Below are 16,832 nucleotides of genomic sequence, written 5' to 3' on the forward strand. Positions count from 1 at the left end.
TTTCACTCCTAAAGTTATATAACTCCTCTTACTCTCGAGAAATATTGTGTTCTGTAATGTGAACAAGTGGAGCTGAAATGGCAACAAAGCCTGCAACACAAAAATTGTCCATTCACACTTTTTCAAACTTCATTTGGTATAACTCCTGGGTGTTAGAGTGAGTCGGACCTCAACTTAGAAAGGCAACAGGTTTTACTTTAATGCATAAAGACAATAAATTTCTTATTTCTACAGCAAGTTGCTACAAAGAAGAGTCAAGTCAAAATGTCCAGACACACAGACACATTTGTATAAAAACAATATTATTGCTACAACCTCTCACTGTTTGAAACTGAGGAGAAGAAAGAATAGTTATCAGTCTGGTTGATGGTGTACTTCTCATGTCTGTTTATACCTACAAAACTAATGCTTATTTTGTGTACAGGATAGAAGGTGATGATGACCCCAACAGCATATTTGCAAGGTACCGTGCAGCATCTATGGATGGGACAAGACTCGCCACATTCATTCTAAATTCCTATATTTACGACAAACAGTAAGTGAATAAAACACATGGCTTATCAATAAACTGTAGTATTTTATCTAAGCCATAGTTAAGAGATAATTATATATGGTATGAATTATAACATGTACTGTAATGAAAACATTGTCATTAGGGAAAATCGTTTGGCTTTTGATTACTTACTTAAGATTACTTAAGTTTCTTATGGCTGAAGTACTTTAGACCTGTATGTTTTGACATATCTGAAGAATCAAGTTTTGAGTACTGTATAGGCATCCCTTGATAAATTCAAATTTATGTTCCTGAAATAACATTTGTAAATCAACATTTTCTTAAAAGGATATAGTATTCCAATGACTTCGATTATAAAATTAGAGATACATTCTTATGAAAAAAATCTACCCCAAAACTGAATTATACTATAGTGACATCTAAGAAATGTTTAAGCTCATATCTATTGCTAAACAAGATTTACAATAAAAAATTAATATACTGTATTGTACTATGAGTACAGTACTACATAAGTTTGTCTCGGCTCTGATTTTGTCTATCATTTTCATTATTGGACACTTGTTTACATTGGTTCGTAGTAAGTTTCTTGCTTATATTTGGAAATTGCTTTTCACTTCAATACAAACACAAGAATATAAGGAAACTTATTTATAATGTATTTATAACTAAATGTTACTGACAAAATTACAGGAGTTAATGGCTCATAGCATTTTCAAACCACAGCCATAAATTTTTTTGTTTAATTCATATAGATATTAACTATTGTACTAATTAATATCCTCATGCATTTTACATGCATCATATTTTAACAGAATTTCCTGTTTGATTTTTTCTCTTGTACTGTTTCTGTAGAAATGTTGTAGTCCAGAAAACATCTCTTGTTTCTGACATACTGTCTTGTCCTCCACAGAAAGAAATATGAGGTGATAGCTTTGTCCTCACACGAGACCATACCAGGACACCATCTCCAAAAATACTACCTGCGGTTGAACCCTTCCACCCCAAGTTTTCGCAAGTTTGTTGATTTTACACGTTTGACTGACCCCCCATCCAAGTTTCCCACTTACAATGTCTTCACAGAAGGCTGGGGGCTCTACTCTGAGTTTCTAGGGGAAGAACTGGGCTTGTACGAGGACTCATATCAGAGGTGACAACTTGATAGCTACTTTGTATTTGTAATGTTAAGTCCGTTGCAGAACATCATTAATTTGCTTTTGACGTGAGGAAAATACACACAAAATATGACTTATTGGGAGTAAAATTGTTTCATGGAAAATTTACATAGGTATCTATTAGTAAGAACCTACATAAATTATATTTTATTCTTCATATCCCCATATCAGGTGCTGGGGCATTTTAATTTACACCTCTAGGTTGCATGTTATGTTCTCTTTGATTGTAAACAGTATTCAGCAAAAAAAGGCATTGATATATGCAACCCAGTATTACTGGAAGGTCATGCTTAACAAATGATGTGAATTCCTGAGAAATTGTTCATTAGATAAACTCATTCAACATGACTCCATTTTCTCATAGGATCCCATGTTAAAAGCTGTGATGTGTTCTAGCCTCTTTTATTTATTTATTTTATTACCTAAAAGCCATGGTATAAACTTGATGTTTTCCAGCCCGAAAAATTTTGATTTAGTGATCGGTCACTGGTGTGGTGTATGTGCATGAATGCCACTATGCCTGGCAATAATGATTGTGATTGTCTGGTAAGTGATGAAGATGTGGAATACCCTGGGTATGATAATAGTAATGTGTGTGTGTGTGCACGAGAGAGAGAGAGATGTATGCTGCATTGTATATATGTTGTATGTGTAAATGTATTCAATATTCTCGTACACTGACAGTTGCTAACATATATTATGTTCCTCACCTCACTGGCGACTCGGTACATGTGGCAGCACCACAGAGTCAAGGTGCCCAACTCTGGGGTGGTGGAAAGGACTGTACACTTAATTGTCCTTTAGATATTGTATGACTTTGTTATGTTGTTGGCCTCTCTTGTTCCCCCCCCCCCCCTTTCCCCACAGTTGGGGGTAACGTTACTGTCACTGGGTGTTGCCACAAGTTGCCCGTGAGGTGAGGTACATAACATATGTACAGTCGTTCAAAAAAGTATCTAAAAAGTGTGGTCCGATGGATGTCAAAACGAACAATACAACCCCTGTAGTTTATCTTTATAATTACAAGTATCCATCGACATGTAAACTGTAAACATTGCATTATAGTCATACCTGTATGAAAGTAGTTTAATCACCATACATAGCATGTTTAATGTCCAGTGTGAAACACAGTATCGACAGCAGGGTAGAGTTGCCATGTTGCTATGAACCCAAACTATGTTCGCATAGACGATACAGTAAGCCCTCGAAGATCTGCTCCTGGTAAATCCGGATTTCAGAAGACTCTGACAAAAAATTAGGGGGTTCTGGGCTAAGAAGCCTCCCCAAGAAGCATTCCCAAAACAGGGTGAAGGTAGTTTTAAGCTGAAAGTTTTATCGTATAAAATGTCACAAACTAAACTTAGCAGAATATAACTTGCATTGCTGGAATCCTTGCAAGATAGTGAATAATTTGAGCATAGACATCACATATTTTGCACAAGAGAAATTTTTTTTAGTCCTTTAGTGTAGTATATTTAAGTACAGGGGGCCCCCCAAGTTTGCGGATTTTTACTTTGCTGGTTCTCGGTTATTCGCGGATGACACCCTGGATGTACCCAAAAATGTCTGTGGGTAGTTTTAAAGTTGTGGGGGATATTTTTCCGGGTTCAAGAGCTGATGTAATGAGCAATTTCTGGAACTTCCGGAGAACATTTTTCCTTTACCCGAAAATTTCCGGGGATGGGGGATATTTTTCCGGGTTTGAGAGATGATGTTATGGGAAATTTCTGGAACTTCCAAGAACATTTTTCCATTACCCGGAAAATTTCGGGGATGAGGGAATTTTTCCCGTCTTTGAGAAAGTCATCTCGTTATCCGGAAATTTCTCATTCCCTGAAGTGTTCTGCACCAATTGTTCTGGCTATCGGAGATATCACTACAGTGATATCCCTGTAAGCCGGAACAATTGGTGCAGAGCACTTCCGGGGATGAGAGATTTCCGGCTAACTGGACGACTTTCTCAAACCCGGAAAAATCCCCCATCCCCGGAAATATTTCTGGTTACTGGAAAAAACTTTCCGAGTGTCTAAACTATGCATCTTGCACAGATAAACACTAGCCCATCTCCATCACAATGTGCTCACTGTATACATATTGTATTGGATGTACAATGCAGCTTGTTGCTGGGTAGGTAGCATGGTAATAAGCGTTGAGTAGAGAGAGCTGGGTGGTGAGGGTGCCCAGAGTGAGGGCATGCGGCTTGAGGGACGCCTAGGTCGCCGGCGGGAGTGGGAGCCACCAGGCTGGCGCAGAGGAGGTGGTCACAGCAGTGTCAGGCCTTATAAGGCGGGGGTAGGTGTGGGTAGATAGATGACCCCCGCTCCGTGGGCGGCGCTGGTGGCGTAGACTGGGGAATTCGAGAAGGTTCCGTGCTTGTAGGGGAGGAATCCACTACAATACTCCCCTTCCCCTCCGGGCACGGCGGAGGCTGGAGGTTGGCAGGGTTGCTTGCCACATGTGAGGCAGAACGGGCGATGCATGCCACATGTGAGACATAATGGCAAGGGTGTGGATGAGCCGTGTCGCTAGGGGGGGCAACTCTGTCTAGATACACGAGATCTGTGGAAGAAAAGAGGGAGAAGGAGGGTTGTGGAGGCGATGAATGTTGTGCTCCCCTCGCGAAAAGGTACAGAGTCCTCAGATGCGCCTGCTGGGGTGTGTGGGCCTGGGTCAAGAGCAGGGGCTGCATTAGGAAGAGTGTCCATGACAGCAGCAGGGTGCAGGACAGTAGCAGGTGAGTACCTGAGGGAGAAAAGAGGGGTGTGTGGGTCCACCTCCGGAGCAGGGGCCGCGTCAGGAGGAGCGGCAGGGAGTACTGCTGGGCCGGGGGCGGCGTCTGAGGTAGGACGGATGTGTTGGGGTCGGTAGGACGTGGGGCTTGGGGCAGGAAGAGGAGCGGCTGTCTGCTTAGAGTAGCAGAGCTGCTCTAGGGTGTCTAACCTGCGGTGTAGAGACAGTAGTTGTAGTTGTAGAGCCGATGAGAGTCTGCAATAGGCCAGTTGGCCTGTGCATGGCAGCTCCTGTCGAGAGTTACTACCACTCTCTATCATCCATGAATCTATCCAGCCTCCTTTTGAAACTTTCCAGCGTTCCAGCACTTACTACAAGGTTGCTAAGCTTGTTCCACTCGTCCACCACCCTATTTGTAAACCAGTTTCTTCCTATCTCCCTCCTAAACCTAAACTTATCCAACTTGAATCCGTTGTTCCGAGTCCTATCCTGCTCGGATATTATAAGAACTTTATCTATATCACCTTTATTGATTCCTTTCACCCACTTGAATACTTCTATCATATCTCCCCGCACTCTTCGTCTTTCTAGGGAATGCAAGTTTAGTTTCTTTAACCTATCCTGATATGGAAGGTTTCTATGTCCCGGAATCATTTTCGTCATTCTTCGCTGCGCCGACTCTAGTGAATTGATATCCATTCTATAATAAGGGCACCAGAACTGAACCGCATAATCGAGGTGCGGCCTGACTAGCGAAAGATATAGTTGCAATAAAACCTCTGCACTCTTATTACTTACACTTCTAGATATAAAACCCAATACTCTGTTTGCCTTATTTCGAACATTAACGCACTGTTTTCTAGGCCGTAGGTCCGGGCTTACAAGTACCCCTAGGTCTCTTTCACAAGTCGACTTCTCTAGGTTGATGTTGTTAAGGCTGTATACATTGACAGTATTTGTTCTTCCAATATTAAGTACGCTGCACTTGCTGGTGTTGAATCTCATTTGCCATTTTTCAGACCACCCCTGCAGTTTATTTAGATCCTCCTGTAATGCATTTGTATCCTGCCCTGAATTAATCTGCCGCCCTATTTTGGTGTCATCCGCAAACTTGCTTCTGTCACTGCTGATCCCAGTATCTAGATCGTTTATGTAGATTATGAACAAGAGTGGGCCTAGTACTGACCCCTGGGGAACCCCACTGGTTACACGACCCCACTCAGATTTAACACCATCTACGCTGACCCTCTACGTTCTATCGGTGAGCCATGAATTTACCCAATTTAAAACTTTCCCCTCGATACCATGAGCCTTAATTTTTCTCGGAATTCTCTGATGCGGTACTCTGTCAAATGCTTTGCTGAAGTCTAAGTAAATAACATCGTAATTTTCGTCATTATCTACTACCTCGAAGACTTTCCTAAAAAATGTCAGCAGATTTGTTAGACAAGATTTTCCCTTTGTAAACCCATGTTGAGAGTCGTAGATTAATTTGCTTTTCTGTAGATGCGATCGGATGTTATCTGCTATAATTGATTCAAGAAATTTCCCCACTACTGACGTCAAACTGATTGGCCGGTAATTTGACGCTGATGCTCTGTCTCCCTTTTTGAATATGGGTACTACATTTGCCTGTTTCCACAAGTCTGGCACAACTCCGGTGTCTAATGATTATGTAAATAAGTTTACGAGGTGTCCGCTAATCTGTTCCCTACACTCTTTTAAGACTCGAGGGAAAATTTCATCCAGCCCTGGGGATTTTGTCTTCTTTAGTTTATTTATCTTCTTAAGAGCATCCTCTTTTCTGATAGTGATATTCTTTAATTTCTCTTCTTCTTTTCCCTTAAATATCAGTTCCACCTCTGGAATTTCATCGCGAATTTCCACTGTGAAAACTGATAAGAAGTAGCTGTTCAATGCTTTGCTTATTTCTTCAATGCCATTTATCACTTCTCCCTTCCCTGACTTTAAAGGCCCAACTTTGTCCTTGACCTTTGTTCTATATACCTAGAAAAATCCCTTGGGATTCGCCTTGGATTCTCTTGCTATTTTGATTTCATAGTCTCTCTTTGCTTTCCTTACATTTTTCTTAACATTCCTAGATAGTTCATTATACCTATTTCTGAACTGCTCCTCCCCTCCCTGTAATTTCTTATATATTCCTTTCTTTATTCCTATGTCATGTTTAAGTTTTTTGGTCATCCACCTTGGCTCATTCTTATTTGACCTTATTTTTCTGTATGGTATATTTTGTTCTTGTGCTTTATTTAGTATACTAGTGAATATATTATAGTCATGATCAATTGTTGTGTCATCTATGACCTCACCCCTTCCTACTGGTGACTGATGTGACTGTTCCCAGGTGACCTCACCTAGGTACCTTCTTAACCCCTGATAATCCGCCAACCGAAAGTTTGGGACTCTGACCATATTGTCATTGTTTTTCGTTTCCCAATTTAGGGTGAACCTGATTTCTCTGTGATCACTGTTACCTCGTTCTTCCCCTACTGTGATATCTCTGATAATATTTTCTTTATTTGTTAATACTAGGTCTAATATATTGTCACCTCTAGTAGGTTCTGTAATTAGTTTTTTCAAAAAACTGTCCTGTACTGCGTCTTGGAAGTCTTCAGATTCATAGTCACCTACAATGTTGTCACAGTCAATATTTCTGAAGTTGAAATCCCCCATAATGCACAGGTTGTTATATTTTGCTGCCCTACTCATTTCCTGCCATATGGACTGAGCTGCTTCCTTCCCAAGACTTGGAGGTCTGTAAATCACTCCCATAATTAGTTTTTCTCTTCCTTCCGTAATTTCTACCCATACAGACTCGGTTCCTATTTCACCCTTCATTGAATTATTAATACAACATTTGAATGTATCCTTGACGAAGAGTGCGACCCCTCCCCCCTTCCTACCTTCCCTATCCTTGTGAAAAAGGTTGTACCCTTCTATGTGGTACTCTGATAAAAAAATTTTGCTCGCCAGATTCATCCAAGTTTCGGTGATTGCTATGACGTCTACATTCTCGGTACATACAACCGCTCTCAGCAAGTCTATTTTATTTCGAACGCTCCTACTGTTTGTATAGTATACATTTAAACCTACCCTTCCCTGGTCCTGTTTTACCCCTTGTCCTGAGTAACCAATTTTACTTCCCAGGACCAGCTTGTTTTTTGACTCCCACTTACCCCGACCTCTCTCTACTGGCGAAACCCCCCCTTTGGAGTAACAATTTCACGCTCCCGGGATGCAGACAACGTCTTTACCCCCGCACTAGACAAGTGTACTCCGTCACGACTGTACAGGTAGTCGTTGCCATAGAATCGTTGCCAGTTATCAATGAATGCCCAACCATTGTTTGCACAATGTTTTTCCAGTCGGCAATTTATAGCAATTGCCCTGGACAGCCATTCACGACCAACCCCTCTTCTAGGCAAGACACCACATACTATCGGGATCCCTCCCCTATCTCTAATCTTCCCCAGCGCCTCCCTATACCTCTTGAAAAGTTCCTCACTCCTAACCTTTCCTATCGTTTCCTCCCACACTAAGACACACTACTGGATTGGTACCCTCCCCTGACAAAACCCTATCTATCCTCTCAGCTACATGCCCTATCCCAGCCCCAGGAAAACACACCCTAGTCCTACGTTTCCTATCTCTTACACAAAAAGTCCTATCTAAAAACCTCACCTGGCTGTCCCCAACTACCACGACTGTGGGCAGGGTTTGTACAACTGCCCTTTCCTCTCCTTGCTCCATACCGTCCTGCCTCTTCTCTTCCCTGCCAGCTTCCTGCAGCACCTGGTAGGGGTTACTACACTCCACACCCCGGTCAGCTTTCCTGAGTCTGACCCTAGTCCCCTTGGAGACAAATCCACTTCCACTCTTGCTCCTCCTGGGAAGAAGTTCAGTCCTGGAGGGGCTTTATTTTCCCTTTAGATTGTCAAGCTCACTCCTCAACTGCCCCAGCTGCCTTAACAGAGTGGCCAGTAAGTCGTCTTTCCTCACACCACGCTCCTCTTCCCCCAAGACACAACGAACCAAGGAGGCCATTTTCCTTGGTCACTAACGGGAGCACTTAAATAATGACCTTCTCCAAGCTGGGTCAGGTAGCAACTTGAAGACTGGGAGAGTGATCAGTTTCTCCTCCATCCTGTGTGAGTGGTCACTCCTGGGTCACCATTTGTGAGGTTATGAGATATTGGTTCACACTCAGGATGGGATGGAGAAAGGAAACTCACAATGTGCTCACTGTATACATATTGTATTGGATGTACAATGCAGCTTGTTGCTGGATAGGTAGCATGGTAATAAGCGTTGAGTAGAGACTGGTGGTGAGGGTGCCCTGAGTGAGGGCACGTGGCGAGGATGCCTAGGTCGCCGGCTGGGCAGAGCCGCCAAGCTGGCGCGGAGGAGGAGGTGTTGCTTGCTGGTGGCACTGGGTAGGAAGAGGTGGTCACAGCGGTGTCATGCCTTATAAGGCGGGGTAGGCGTGGGTAGATAGTTGACCCCGCTCCTGGGTGGCGCTGGTGGCGTAGACTGGGGAATTCGAGAAGGTTCGGTGTTTGTGGGGAGGAATCACTACACTCCTCTTATGATTGCGATAGTGGTGGTGTGTAGATTAGTGGATGTCATGTGTTTGACCTGACATCATGTTTGGAAGGTCACCCTGTGTACTTAGCATCTCTCAGTCTCAGTCCTTGTAATTCAGTTGCCTCTGAAGATGTCTTGAATAAAGACGAAAGCTAAGGTGCTCCATTGTTCCCCCTTTTCCTGTGTGATTTTATCAATATGTTATAGCACAGTATTTAATATTTTATATTATCAATGATAAAACATACACCAGAAGTGGCTGATCATACGAGAATATATAATATAATAAATGTTGGTGTGTAACGCTGTATTGGTATTAATAGCTAGGGCCCTTTTCTTGAAATTTGTAAAATACATTAATGAAAATGAATGGAAATTAGAAATTAATAGATTTATAAATTGCAAGAAGTTGGATGGTCCATCATTATTTTTATTTTTATTTTTCATAAATACTGTACGTATATTCAAAAAGTTCCCTGAAAATCTCTTGATTTTATACCATATTACTCATTATTGAGTCATCCATCATGCCACAAGTTGACTTGTGTTTCATGAACTACGTATACACGTACGTGTATTGATCTCTTGGTGGGGGTGCAGTCGGTATCTCCTACCATTTGGACAGGACTGATTCACGTCAGCGTTCAGTTGCCAATTAGGGATTTTTTCAATGCCATTATCCATCATATTTGGGATAAAATGTGTGGGTATTAGAGCTTATTGTATTGATTTTGTGTACATTAAAGTCTCGACTAACGATGGTTGTAGATGTAGAAAAATTAACGTAAAAAATACTGTATGTAGCTTTTATTTAATGTTATGTATTGTATGTACAGTAGAAGTGACCATGCAGTCACACGCTCAGATGTACTGGGGGTGTGTGAGTGGTGTTGGGGTGTGTGTGTGTGAGTTGGAGGGTGTGTGAGTGGTGTTGGGGTGTGTGTGTGAGTTGGAGGGTGTGTGAGTGGTGTTGGGGTGTGTGTGTGTGAGTTGGAGGTGTGTGTGAGTGGTGTTGGGGTGTGTGTGTGTGAGTTGGAGGGTGTGTGAGTGGTGTTGGGGTGTGTGTGTGTGAGTTGGAGGGTGTGTGAGTGGTGTTGGGGTGTGTGTGTGTGAGTTGGAGGGTGTGTAGTGGTGTTGGGGTGTGTGTGTGTGAGTTGGAGGGGTTGTGAGTGGTGTTGGGGGGTGTGTGAGTTGGAGGGTGTGTGAGTGGTGTTGGGGGTGTGTGTGTGAGTTGGAGGGTGTGTGAGTGGTGTTGGGGGTGTGTGTGTGTGAGTTGGAGGTGTGTGAGTGGTGTTGGGGTGTGTGTGTGAGTTGGAGGGTGTGTAGGTGGTGTTGGGGTGTGTGTGTGTGGTTGGAGGTGTATAGTGGTGTTGGGGGGTGTGTGTGAGTTGGAGGGTGTGTGAGTGGTGTTGGGGTGTGTGTGTGTGAGTTGGAGGGTGTGTGAGTGGTGTTGGGTGTGTGTGTGAGTTGGAGGGTGTGTGAGTGGTGTTGGGGTGTGTGTGTGTGTGAGTTGGAGGGTGTGTGAGTGGTGTTGGGTGTGTGTGTGAGTTGGAGGGTGTGTGAGTGGTGTTGGGGTGTGTGTGTGGTGGAGGGTGTGTAGGTGGTGTTGGGGTGTGTGTGTGTGTGAGTTGGAGGTGTGTAGGTGGTGTTGGGGTGTGTGTGTGAGAGTTGGAGGGTGTGTAGGTGGTGTTGGGGTGTGTGTGTGTGAGTTGGAGGGTGTGTAGGTGGTGTTGGGGTGTGTGTGTGTGAGTTGGAGGGTGTGTAGGTGGTGTTGGGGTGTGTGTGTGTGTGTGAGTTGGAGGGTGTGTGAGTGGTGTTGGGGTGTGTGTGTGTGAGTTGGAGGGTGTGGTGGTGTTGGGGTGTGTGTGTGTGAGTTGGAGGGTGTGTAGTGGTGTTGGGGTGTGTGCGCGTGAGTTGGAGGTGTGTGGAGGTGGTGTTGGGGTGTGTGTGTGTGTGGGTTGGAGGGTGTGTGAGTGGTGTTGGGGTGTGTGTGTGTGAGTTGGAGGTGTGTAGGTGGTGTTGGGGTGTGTGTGTGTGAGTTGGAGGGTGTGTGGTGGTGTTGGTGTGTGTGTGCGTGGTTGGAGGGTGTGTAGGTGGTGTTGGGGTGTGTGTGTGTGAGTTGGAGGGTGTGTGAGTGGCGTTGGGGTGTTGACGGAGGTGAATTTGATACCATAATGATCCTTAATAAATTCTCTACTAAACGTTTCCAATAAGATTAAAGTTTTTGATTAACTTGGTACATTTGAGTATATATACACACACACACACACACACACACACACACACACACACACACACACACAGAAGACGAACACACACACCAGAGACAGAACGAACACACACACACACACACACACACACCTCACAGGGGAATTGGTGGGTCTTATCACCTGAAGATGTCTTGAATGACATTTTTTACTTGAGGTATATACATAGTACTATTACTATACAGTACTGTACTGTATTATATATAGATGATACAGGTATTAATAAACAGAGATTATTACAGTAACGTATCTGCACTAATTAATGAAAACAAATAAACAGTAGACACAGTGGGGACTCTTTGTACTTACTGGAAGAGGCACTTCCCTCCCACCCCAGCTGGACCCTTCTGCCAGGAGGATTAACTACTACATTTGAGTACACACACACACACCCCACACACACAACCACACACACACCCCACACACACACACCACACACCCACACCAGAACACAACCACAACCACAAGACACAGAACCACCACACAGACACACACAACCACACAGACACACACAACCACAACCACAGACACAGACACCACACACACAACTACACACACACACACACAACCACACACACACACCACCACACACACACACACACACAACCACACACAGACACACACAACCACACACACACACACCCACACACACACACACACAACCACACACACACACACACAACCACACACACAGACACACACAACCACACACACACACACAACCACACAAGACACACACAACCACAACCACAAGACACACACACAACCACACAGAAACACACACAACCACACAGACACACACACAACCACACAGACACAACCACACACACACACACACCACACACAACCACACACACACACACCACACACAACCACACACACACACACGGGAATTAAGACAACAAGCATCCAGTGAGGGTCTTGTTGTGTGGTTGTGTTGCAGATTAAAAGATCAGCTGTTGAGGAGCTTATCACTTGGCAACACTGGTACGTGTTACCACTCCATATCTCCAATCACCCATACCTTTCTGCTGTCTCACTCCATATTTTGAAATGTTATGTAATGTAATGTTGAAGAGATACAACTTTGCTCATTTATACTTATACTTATCACAATCTCCCAAAAAATATTTTAGCTTTCGTGTTTATTCAAGACATCTTCAGGTCATGAGACCCACTAATCCTCCAGCCAAGAAAGGTAACGTGACATTCCATCAGATGATCAGTACAGTAATATGAGATCACTAATCCCCACCCCTACCTCCACCTGACATTGAATCAGGCCAGGTCAGGTCCACCCCAAAAATACTTTAACTTTTATCTTTATTCAAGACATTTTCAGAATTTTCTGGAATTTTAACCTCGGAAAATTTGTTCCCAAAGCCGGATTTTTTTTTAAATTCCGGCTTTGGGAATGATTTTCCGAGCAAATTTCAATTCTGGCTATCGGAGATTTCCGAGTTTGAGCGATTCCGGCTAACGGAGATATAAGTGTATTTGTATTTTTTTTTTTTTAATAAATAAACTTCAATAACTTGATAACATTGTTGTCCAGAAGTAGATGAATTAGTCTACTCCAGCGCAAACCACACTTCAAACATCTGCAGTAACTTGCTAGTGTGAGATGGTGATATAAAGTTAACAGAAAATTATGGAATTGAACAAGAATATGTGAGGTGCCTCATAGTAGTGGTTCAAGTTACCCAAGGGCACCTCAGTCCTTTACTGTGTTAAGTATCATACCTGCAGTTTAATCATTGCATATTACAGATTACATACTGTATTCTGGATTTACAAATCCTCTTTATAAAAAAAGCCTTTTTGTTATGCCCTTAGTTGTCTTTCCTATCCTTTCATATTTAAAGTACAAAAATCTTTTCGCTTTCTTTCAGTTCTCTTATATTTACTTAACTCATCAATTGATAATTTGCATACTTTCAAAGGTTTTGGCGATCAAATATTAGTTGTTTTATTTTGAAAAAAACCCCCACATTTAATGAGACAAATCTGGTCCTCCCTTGTACAGGATAGGGAGGTATTCCTATGAGTTGCTGCGAGCCAGCCGGCTGGTGGTGGACACAGGGATGCATGCACTGGGCTGGTCACGTGAGAGAGCAGTGGCCTTTCTCCTGGACCACACAGGGCTATCTAAAGAGACCATACAGGTGAGTGAGGGAAAGTGATCAACATTTAAAGGAGGGGAAGGAATTATATTCATCAGTGAGAAGAAGGGAATATTGGGGAAGGGTAAACACAGATGAATAAGAGAAAGAATATAATGGTACAGTAGGGTCAGGAAACATCGTGAGATAGGGTCCAAGGACGTTCGCTATATACTAAATCGCGATATATAATTACATGTAATCAATGGGGAAAATAGGGTTAGGTTCTGGAGGCCAATAAAAGTGACTAAACTTGACATAAGATGGCACAGTCTAAAGTTAGCAGAATATAAACTGCATTGCTGGAATCCTGCAAGACAGTGAATAATTTGAACATAGACATCATATATTTTGCACAAGAGATAAAACTTTTAGTCTTTTAGAGTACATTTAAGTACTGTACAGTTTTTCAACTCGTATTTTTGGGGCGATTTAGGGATTTTAGGTGTTTCTGACTTTATATGGTTTTTGGCTTTAGGTGAGGTCCCAGGAACATAACCCCACATAAGTTGTGAGTCTACTGTAGATAAATTTATCGCTATATATTAGAAAATATCGATCATTTTGGTAGTCATGGTAAATTTGAAATATTTCCTGCATGATTTCCCTTGCGAAATAAAAAAATTATCGCTATATATAGGAAAATGTCGATAATTTTGGTAGCCGCGATATAAAAAAAATAGTTGTATAAAGTCGCTATACAGTATACTGTATTCCGACCCTACTGTATGACAAGTGTTGTAAATATACAATACGTACAATTATCCCTCACTATACAAATGGCCTAAAAATCTATTTGGTTAGGTGAATTTTCATGTGGAAAATAAAACATATGGGAAACATGCGGCTCAGTATCCCAATAACAAGAAAACCCAATATCATACCCCAAAAACATGAAATCGGTTAACAAACAACAAAAAATCTACCAAACTGATGGTATATAGTACACAACTATACTGTAATTTACTACCTGACACAGTAAAAGCATTAATAAAATACTATCTAGCTGAAAATATGCAACTAAAGTCATTAAGGAAGAGATAAATGAAAGCTTAACATAACTGCCATTTGTATTGACGTTGGCTGTGGCCTCAAACCTCACTATAGTAACGCAGCAAGGCTGGGGACGCTGCCTCTGCCGGCCCTTAGCAACACTCCCACTCCCGCTTTCATGCACAAAGAAATGTTGATTCCCTTTATGTTATTGACCGTAGGATGGATTTTTTCCAGGTTTAAGAGAGTCGTCTCGTTACCCAGAAACCTCTCATTTCCGGAAGTGCTCTATACCAATTGCTCCGGCTAATGGAGATATCACTCGTATATAGTGCATTTTCTGTGCATTTCCGTGTATTATTGTATGTAGTGTTCGCCCTCAGCGTTTAGTATTATTGGTTTGTCAGCCTGTCTTTGTTACCAGGCTCAGTAGATATATGTAAGGTATCTTGCGAGAGAGAGATAGAGGGCAATGTCAAAAGCAGTGTCATGAATTTATTCTTCTCTGTAATGTATTATTGTATGTAGTGTTTGCCCTTAGCGTGTATTAATATTGGTTTGTTTGCCTGTCTCTGTTACCAGGCTGAGTAGATATAAGTGTAAGGGCTCTCCCAGAGAGCCATGTCAGGAGCATTGTCTTTTGAGTTATTAATCTGTCCTAGTATTGTTGTATGTACTTTTCTCCCTCAACATGTGGTAGTGCTGGCCTTATACTGTAGCTGTTGCACTGTTCTTATATAAATCTCCTTGTGTCTGTATTGTATGTACTACTCATATGCAGTTTGATGATGTTGATGATGATGATGTTTATTCAATAAAATTGTCATACATATTTACAATTGGATAAGCATGCTTATAAACTATTTGGGAGCCAGCCCGAGAAGACTTACCACCAGCTGAGTAATAACATGGCACCTGGTTGGCCAAACTCTTTCTATCTATGGCTCTGACACTGAAAAGCAGGGCAGCAGCATCTAAATAGATCGAGCTTCATTACTCACCTTGAGTCTGAACAATTGCAGTTCAGGAAACAGTTGTTCACACTCAAAATGGGTTATAATTTGTTAAAAAGTGTCTTGAAATGATGAAATTTGTGTTGAAGTGAGAAAAAAATGGGGGTCTTAAAGGAACTTAATGGGGGCTGCTGTCCTGTGAAATACATGGAATAGTTTAATGCAATTTGATATTCTTTGACATTTCTTGATCCCATTTTTGCATTCTATTACTGTAATGGTCTTCTGTACTCATTTACACTTAATATGACTGGAAGAGCACAATATAAAGTAATGTTTCTATCATGGTTAAATCACTCTAAAGAATGGTTATAACAAAATTTCAATGTTTTCAGATTGAAATTAACCGATACATTACCATGCCAGGACAGGCCTGTTCTTACAAGATTGGTGAGATTAAAATAAAAGAGCTGAGACAGAAAGCCCAGAATGCTCTCGGTGGTCTGTTCCGCCTGCCTGACTACCATGATGTGGTTCTAAGCTGCACTGGTCCACTGAATATCCTGGAGGAGTGTGTTACTCATTATATAGAAAGTAAAAAATTGGAAAACTTAGAGGAGAAGGAGAAAAAAGATGTGAGTGAAAGCAAGAATGATGAAGAGGATGGATCTACAAATGAAAGTTCAGAAGAAAGAGAAAACAAGAATGAAATCTCAGGTGAGACAAGTGGAGCTGCTGTGTTTGATAGTAAGACTGTTGTGATTTTGACTGCATCTGTATTGTGTTCATTTCTTCTCCCACAAGGGGTCACTACCTCAAGTTAAAGGATTCACAAGTACGAGTACAGTAGAATTCCGATGATCTGGCATCTGATAATTTGGAAATCCCAATGGTTTGGCATCAGGCCAAAATAGTCCCATATTTAAATATTTAAAGGTACAATTCAATAAAACCCTCTAATTTGTATCCCCCAAATTCGAAATCACTAATAATTTGTAATGTTTTGCTGTTACAATTTTTTTTTTCAAATTTAATAATACAGTATTTGGTAAAATTTCTGAATGTAATAGACATTTTAAAATATTACGATACATATATATTGATTAAAATTTTCATAATATTTGGTAAAATTTTGGATGAAGGGAGACATCTACGAATACCGTATATTGTGGCCAATAAGTTGGTTTGGCATATAAAACGACCCTAATTATTTCAACTGAAACTGTTGATCTAGGCCCATATTTGACAGTTAAGTTGACCCCCTATACTGCAATTTGAAAGCTACGTCCTTGGTGTCAGCTAAACTTGCCAGCATTTACTTTTTAACAACAGTCACAAACAAGTTTTACTTAACTGTAGCATTTTCAAAATGTTAAAATACCTTTCAGTGTTAACTATGGTTTTCTTACAAACAAATGTTACTAGGGTACACAGATGTG

General features: G+C 41.7%; 1 protein-coding gene across 2 annotated transcripts in view; it reads left to right on the forward strand.

Moving 5' to 3' along the window:
• Positions 1-16,832, forward strand: part of LOC121872965 (calpain-7-like) — a 102,899-nt gene that overhangs the window by 17,029 nt on the left and 69,038 nt on the right. Inside the window, exons 10-13 of one of the 2 annotated variants that reach the window (XM_042376119.1) lie at positions 425-535; positions 1,425-1,661; positions 13,312-13,450; positions 15,789-16,110. In XM_042376119.1, the coding sequence (XP_042232053.1) occupies positions 425-535; positions 1,425-1,661; positions 13,312-13,450; positions 15,789-16,110 (809 nt within the window). Of the gene's footprint in view, positions 1-424; positions 536-1,424; positions 1,662-13,311; positions 13,451-15,788; positions 16,111-16,832 lie in introns of those variants that run through there. The other variant, XM_042376116.1, reaches the window with a different exon arrangement.

The sequence above is a fragment of the Homarus americanus genome, unplaced genomic scaffold (assembly GCF_018991925.1).
Source record: "Homarus americanus isolate GMGI-L3 unplaced genomic scaffold, GMGI_Hamer_2.0 scaffold11022, whole genome shotgun sequence".
Lineage (NCBI taxonomy): Eukaryota > Metazoa > Arthropoda > Malacostraca > Decapoda > Nephropidae > Homarus > Homarus americanus.